The following is a 7,869-nucleotide window of genomic DNA, read 5'->3' on the forward strand; positions in this document are numbered from 1 at the left end:
AATGACAGATTTAAGACAACAGAAAGTTGAAAATTAAATAGCATAATAATTCTAGTATGTGGAAATTAACCAGAATTCTGCAGCATTCTGATTAATAAGTGACACTATTACCAGCGCTTACTGACATCTGATAAATACTATTCCTTTAAAGTAGTATTTTTCTGTTCAGCGACCTTGCACAGACTGACAAGTAACGCAGACCCCAGAGCCAGTTCACATGTGGTCAGTAGCAAAATTCCTAAACAGAACAGGAAAGGACCTGGAACGCATGTGATGACTAAAACATAACTTACTGCTAATACGGTGATTTCAATATTCAGTGCACTCCACAAACATTGTTTTAGATTTCTTTTACGACATATACCACTTCCAAACATGAATTAAAACAAAACAGAGGCGATGTGGCTTTGTGGATGGAGAGGAGCACTGGACTGGGAACTAGGAAATTGGGATTCAGTTCCTGGCTCGAGCCCAGACTCCCAGGTAAGACATTCAGTAAGACAGAAATTACAACACTGGCCTCCTAAGAAAACCTTGAAATCTACTGATAAAAATAGCAATAAATCTGAGTCAGGGCTTATTATTAAAAATTAAATAGGAACTATATAACACTTTCTCTAATCACTTTAGAGATTACATAATAATTAACTTTATTAAGCATGACTGCTGCTAATGCTGCGTAAAAATAATTGAATGAAACATGATAAACTGAATGTATGTGAAGGATTCCACAAGAGTGGAAGTCACATACTTTCCCTTCTTTGAACCCAATTCATGAAGAAGTGAGAAGTGTGCAATAAGTGAGTATCCGCAGAAATGTCACAAAGAAAACTGATCCCACAGGAAGCGTGACTCTATAGAGAATTTTGGTGACACCAGGATTTCATTTCCAAAGCCTTCAGCGATACTTAGGCAAATAGTTACGTATTTATCAAGATAGGGAGGATGCTTTTCTGAAAAGGGGTCTAAATTTCAGTATTGATTGAAGTTCATGAGAACTGCATAAGAAAGTGTGTTAGTAAGTCACACAAGCATAAATACGCATGGCAAAAAAGTGAAACCGAAGTATTTTTCTTATCAAATAATATAAAATAATGTGATGACCACCATCGGAGGAAAAAATCCACAGAGATTTTTTTTGCAGTTTATTTTCAATTATAATTTTTGGATAACCAAGCAGCTCTGTATGGAGAAAGCACAGAAGAGTCATTCTGGCACTTTTGGATAGTACATTTTTTTTTTTTTTTTTTTTTTTCAAAATTTTTCTAGACACATTCAGTCCACTTGCTCGGTCTATAGTCCATTTTATATGAGCATGATTAGCTCATATGATTCCAGAGGAAACTAACAATATATACAGTCAATGAAACTATCTTCTTGGCTACTCTGGGCCCTTTAAAATGTCTTCTAAACCTATCCTGGCTAAACAGAATCCACAAGATACATGATAGCTACAGAATACACTGTATTGAAATGAGAAATGCTCAGCACAAAATGGGACTCTTGGCATGCAGCTTAAAATAAAAGGTAGAAGTTCAGAAGTTTATAAAATCCCAAATGGGTCAATTAAAAGGAGTTAGCAAAAGAAGGGACTGTTCATTGTTACTGTAAAAAAGGCACTTTGAGTAAATGGGACCAGAATTGGAGGAATCTTAGTCGACACAAAGTTCAGTTTGGTTTCATAAAAAGGCTTCAATGCTAAGGGATGCTACTCAAGTTTCCTGCAGTTTTACATTAAAATAAATTGCTGAGTAGTTTATAATAAAGGACATAAAATGTTTACAACCAACTTGTAAAATTAAGAAAAGCATAGTATAAGCAAAATATTACTAAAAGCAGCAATGCATAGCCTTTCATTGAGATAATGCACAATTTTGGACACCATGTGTCAAACTCTTGTTTTTAAGATACTTTCAGTAGCATTATCAACATAAAATTGGCCTACAAAACAAAAGCTTTACCAGCTCCCACTCATAAGGAGATTGAGGTCATAAACCAACCAAAAAAATTTGTCAGTATTTTCAACATCCTGGATGACCAATATCAAGTATATGGAATAACAATCACACTCTTTGTTCAGCTATCTCACTGGAGGCAGCCGTTAAATCAGAGGAATGATTTTAATTCTTTTCCAACATTTACACAGTAATGCATTTAAGTTCTTTCAAATGTTGCTCACCACAGTTTGTTTTTCTCTTCTCTCTCCACAACAAAAAAAAGAAAAAAAAAATCAAGCACTTCCACAGAAAGAATATTTGGCAATTTTATACTCCACTGAATGGTGGATTTTCACAATAGCTCACTTTAGATTGAAAGTCATTAGTGGTCTTTCCTCTCGTTTCTGCCAAGGACTCTTCTTATCTTCACCTTGGTCATCTTCCTCATCCTCCTCATCCTCCTCATCATCTTGAACTGATGTTCCATGTTCAGGACTAGTTAATGGCTCTGGTTTGGTATCCACAGTTCTTGTTTCCTCCTGCAGGCTGGGCAGCTGCACACCACTTCTCTTACTAGTGCCTTCAAGTAGGCATCGTAGAGCATTGTCCTCAGGGCTACAAACTGCTGTTCCACACTCGCTACCACTTTGGTCCATATCATCCAAATAGACAAGTTGTGTGTAAGCTGTGCTATCTGAAACCTTCCGCTCTCTCTGCTGGTGCTCTTGCACTGGTGGGTGACTCTGTGGCGCAGACAGATGATCTCCTCTTCCCTTTCGGGCAGATTTTGGTTCATTCATGTCAACACCAGAGTCCAAACTGGCATCGTTACTCCCATTCCTACCAGCTCTTTGGAGATCGATGTATGAATGTCTAACATGAGCATTTGAACGTCCATCTAGAGAAACAAACCATGCTCGAGGATGAGGCAATGGCTTTCCACCTCCTAATTCCATCAAAGCCTTTTCTGTAAGAAGCTGCACTTCGCTATTCATTTGAGCCAGGGATGCATCATTAAGTGAGGCAGGAATGGAAATAGATTCAGACATGGAAGCATTCTGTTGACTCCACTCAGCTGCACCTGCATCTTGCAAATGTTGCTGAGATATTGCTTGGGATGCTAACTGTTGGGGTTGCAGCTGTTGTGGGGGGTGTGGAAAAAGCCGTGCATGAGGGTTAGGAAGCTCAGCCTGAAGTCTTTCTATATCAATTTGCTGGTCAGCTGGGACAACCAGTGGCTGGCTAACAAAAGGGTGTTCTCCTGGTAATTTCATGTAATGACCTGGGATGACCAATGCAGGCAAAACTTTTCTGTAAACACTGTCATTGACTTGGTCAACAGAATTGCAGCAGATTAACTGACCTGGTCGAGGGAAAGATGTAGGTCTTTCAAGGTGATCAACTGAACGAGACATCATACAATCAGTAGGTCTGCAGTCCAGCAGCTCTTTTTCAGGGGCTGAAGGTGTGGGGTATATTTGTTCCTGAATATTGTATTTACTTCCAGTAGCAATATGGTTCATAGATACTTGAATTTCTCTCTCTTGCTTTTCAAATAAAGGCTGAGACAGCATAGCATTGTAACTTCTCCTATACTCATCTTTGATAGGGGACTCATAGCCTTCAGCTGTTTCTGTAGGTTTTCTTGGCTTTAAAGGAAAACTATCTGCTGATTTGTGGTAGTCTTTTCTTAGAGACCCGCTGGGAGTCAGGTCATCCAAGGAAATTCTGCTTTTGTCTTTCTCCTTGTCAGACAGCAGTTCCTCTCGGGAGCTAAACTCCTGGGAAGTACTGAATGAGTGTTTGAGCATAGGTGTATGCATATCTGCTTCTCCACTAGGTGATACCATCTCCATGTGGACAGCACTGATTAATTCCTTTGCACCTGAGTTTTCAGTGTGTCCATTGCTAGCAACAGACAGCCCGCCAGGAAATTCTGACTCGCGACGTGAAAATATTAAATTTATATGGGACATAGAGGTTGCTTGATCCTTCTTAGAAGCGTCCAGTGCTGTGGAAAGTTGCAGTTTCTTATGATGCTGACGTGGTCTTAGACATTTTCTTCTATAAAAGCCAGTAACAAAAGAAGTTACACATTTATGACTGTTGTACACAGAAACAAGAACAGCAAGTGTGTCTTAATGGGAGATTTTTAAGCAGTGATTAATATTAGGGGAATTGAGCTTTTATTACATAACCTAACAATTAAAAGCTTATCCCAGCAGTGAAGCTAAAATTAAAGAATAACTCATGTCAATGGGGAAATATCTCAAGCACCAATTACAAATTGGAGCAAATGTCTGGAGGAGGCAAACAGAAAATCACTCATTAATATACACTTGCTGATAAAAGTTTAACATTCATTTTAATATACGACTAATAAAAAGATCACTTGCAAGTGCAGAACAGGTACAATGACAAAGGTCTTGGACCTACGCCTATGATCGATAGGAGGTTTTAGAACATCTTACAAGGAAAACACAGGTACAGGTGCGTGCGATTCATTCAACTACCATCCTACCAAAAGCAGGGACTGTATATGCTTCATGTAACCAGGAACATATGAAATTTGATCTGTTTCTTTCTTCTGTAAATGCTTGCTTGCCTTTTTTCCCCTCCAGGTAGAAATTTTTCAATACCAAATCTTTTAATTTCATGAGCACAAAAAAGCTTACATTTCCAACATGAACTAAGTAAGCAGGATGGTGAATCTTACCTGCAATAATACAAAAGCAGACACAGCAAGACTAGAAGTATGAGAGCCATCCCTCCTAAAATTGCCAAAAGAAACATTGTGTGATAGCTGGTAATGTCGTGTGTTACAACGGGACCTGGAAGGCCAGAAAAGAGAATTTAGACCTGTAACAATCTGCAAACAGGAAGAGGAACAACACTTTAAACATAGAGAGGGACATCTTCCCCTGTTATCAGGGTGCTAAGTGAGCAACTCTGCCGCTCATAGCCCTGGTGCCTATTGAGCAGACCACCTCTGGCGAAGGGAGCAAGTTGTGGAGAAAGCATGTGCTGGTTTTCATGACTGCAAGTCCAAATAGATCATTCTGTGGAAAAGCAGTTAGTTTCAATGGGAGCATGCATCAGTGAATGCTGCCTTCCAGGTCCTGATGCCGACACAGTGCGCCAAAGCTCTCATCACTGGAGAAAAGCCATCACAGCATCTTCCAGCACCGTACTGCATGTACCAGCACTGTGGCCAACAACTTCTCTTTAACAACATTTGTGGTGCTTTGCACTAAACAGTACATACAGTGCAGTACAGGATTCATTGGAAGATGTGCTGGTGCTCTTAAGTCTAGATCAAGCCAAGCCAAGCACATTTTCAGTAGCTTTAAAAAACAGGCCACTAGTGAAACAGTGTTGTAACTCCAGGTTTCAATAATGCTTAGTAAATGTCCTAACACAGAAAAGAATGCACACATGTGGACAGGATCTGTTCACAATTATGCATGTGTAACCGTGTTGGTTTGTAAAATCCTCACCATGATTTTGAAATAAAGGCCCAAATTTTTATCTGCAGGCAAGAAGGTACAGCACCAGCTGACAGAGTAATGTGCATGTGCTGTGAAGGACAGCAAACTTGGCCAGCATTAAGGTTCTAGATCATGAGGTTTGTAAAGCCTCATCTGTGGATCTTGAGTGGTCTGTAGAGCCACTGCTAGGAATACAAAGCTCATTTTTGTCCATTTTTTTTAGATAAGAAATCAAATAGATTCAATGAGGAGATAAAATAAGCAAAAAGACATTAACCTGATTAAAAATAACATCTAGTATATTGCATTTGGGAAATCTAAATATTTGTACATTCTGTCCCACCACTACCTTTACATAATTGATTGATACTGTTGCTTCAGGACATTAAGCAAAAAGAAGAGGAGATAAATCACTTGAATTTTTCATTAAAATGTGTTGCCATTGCAACAAAGTCTTAGGAACCCAGATCTAGCCCTCAGAAAGAAGGAAAAATAAAATACAAGTAGAAATTCTGCCATACAAGTTAAGCTGCAAGGACAAATAAGCCTTCTCCTCTTATAGTTACGGGCCTTCTAACCTTAGAGTTACAGGCACAATTTTATGACTAGTGTAACTTCCTTGCAGCCTGGGACAGAGCTGTACTGGGAAATGTTTGGCTTAGAGCAGTTGCTTTTTCTTAAAGTACAATTATTTTGTAAAATTCCATTAAATTCAATATGATAGTTTATTCAGATCTGCACCTACCTCTAAACTCTGTTCAGCAATGAATCAGCTGAATATTCCAGCAGTTTCATTTAACATCACCCCAAATAAAAAGCCTGCATAAGGTATAAGACAGCAAAAACCCTCAAATGCTCTGCATATCATTAAAGAACTTCATAGCATATACAAGCAGACTTTAAAAAGAGTCCTCATGTTGGGGTTTGTTTTGTTGGTTAGATACAGTTTATTTAGCTTGCCCAACCAAGGCAAGAATGTTTTCATTCCTACTGTATTTGGTTTTCATCCAGAAAACCTAATAAAGAAAATCTGTAAGAGGAGGAGTTTTTTGTTTGATTGATTGGCTCTTTTATACACAGAGGTATCTCTGATTATTGGTGGCTGAAGAACTAATACTAAGAAATCTGAGGCAGCCACAGACAGAAAAAAGGAAGAGCAAGCTGCAACATTAATAATCTCCACAGGCACAGCAGTACTTATAATGCCTAGTTCAAAGTGATTTTCTACCATTATGCCAAGAGGCTTGCAGATGGCAACCAGTCAGCTCATCTTCTAATGCCACTCTGCTAATACACTTCCTAGAACTTCTACGCCAAGTTATTCGCAGTGTAAATTAATCAGTCGCCAAGATGATGCAAAGCATAAGTCAGGGCAAAATGGGCATCTTCACCGTAAAAGAAAAAAAAGTTACAGTCAATCAATCCATTAGTAAACGTCTAACCCAGGATGATGTTGGTCTTAGGTGAATCCTTTTCTTTGGGAGTTTCTGTACAGAAACTTCACAGCACATATTTTTCTACCTGCTGGAAGACCAATACATTGATGTTATAACTCCCCTCATTTTCTAGCAATGGCTCTATCAGACAGTGGTGACATAAATGCATCAAAGCTTTATGCAGAGGAACACTTGAAAAAATTTCCCATTGAAATGACTCAGAGATTTTGAGCACAAGGGTTGCCCCCCGCAATCCCCAAAAGATTTTAGCGTTTTACTTTCAGATTTCTGTTTTCTAATAATCCATTATTGATCAAGCTGTGGCATCTCAGACGAGGTCATTCTGAAAAATATAAACATTATATATGAATAGATAATTACTCAATGCTGCGAGTAGCAATAAAATTCAATTCCATCTTACCTGGGATAGCAGGTGACATAGCTGCAACCCAGTAGCCCAGCTGAGGTGCAATGTAGGTCCAAGTCAACTGATTTCCTTCTTGTTGTACAAGGCCCAAACTACTCTTCAGCCATGTCCCTGTAAATGCAAAGGTTGTAGGAAGGTGTTACAGATACTCTCACACCTTCCTCTGCAAACAAGTGGAAAAGCAAGCAGTAACAAAACCTATCAAGGTGCTGTAGGGGTTGTGTGCATTGCTGTGAAGTGGCAGATTGTGCCTTTTTGTCACTGGCATTTGAGAGCTCCCGCAAGCAGTCATCCCCATGGCCTTCTCGGAAGCTTTGTACACAAAAAACATTTAAGATTAAATAACAATAATAAATCTTCAAAAAGGGTTAAAAGAAAATAATTATTGTCATATTAGATTCCCCTTTTTTAAAGAAGGATATTCCTGAAGCTGATTATATATAGACAGCCCACTTAAAAACTGTATTTCAAGAGACATCACATCTCCCAGACCACACGCGAGTTCTGCACACCACCTTTCCATCAGCTCTGGCTGTCAACTTCTAGAAGACAAGTGGGTAAGGATGAGGGGGAAGGCCAAC

General features: G+C 39.1%; 1 protein-coding gene across 1 annotated transcript; it reads right to left on the reverse strand.

Annotated features, from left to right (window-relative positions):
- Positions 1-1,454: 1,454 nt before the first annotated feature.
- FAM171A1 (family with sequence similarity 171, member A1) lies at positions 1,455-7,399 on the reverse strand (the record flags this gene model as incomplete). The annotated part of the gene is made up of 4 exons (XM_009580436.1): positions 1,455-1,616; positions 1,690-4,001; positions 4,654-4,768; positions 7,283-7,399. Coding segments are annotated over 3 exons (1,934 nt in total), but the record flags the coding sequence as incomplete, so codon positions are not given.
- Between the last annotated feature and the right edge of the window lie 470 nt (positions 7,400-7,869).

The sequence above is a fragment of the Fulmarus glacialis genome, unplaced genomic scaffold, assembly GCF_000690835.1.
Source record: "Fulmarus glacialis isolate BGI_N327 unplaced genomic scaffold, ASM69083v1 scaffold45336, whole genome shotgun sequence".
Taxonomy (NCBI): Eukaryota; Metazoa; Chordata; class Aves; order Procellariiformes; family Procellariidae; genus Fulmarus; species Fulmarus glacialis.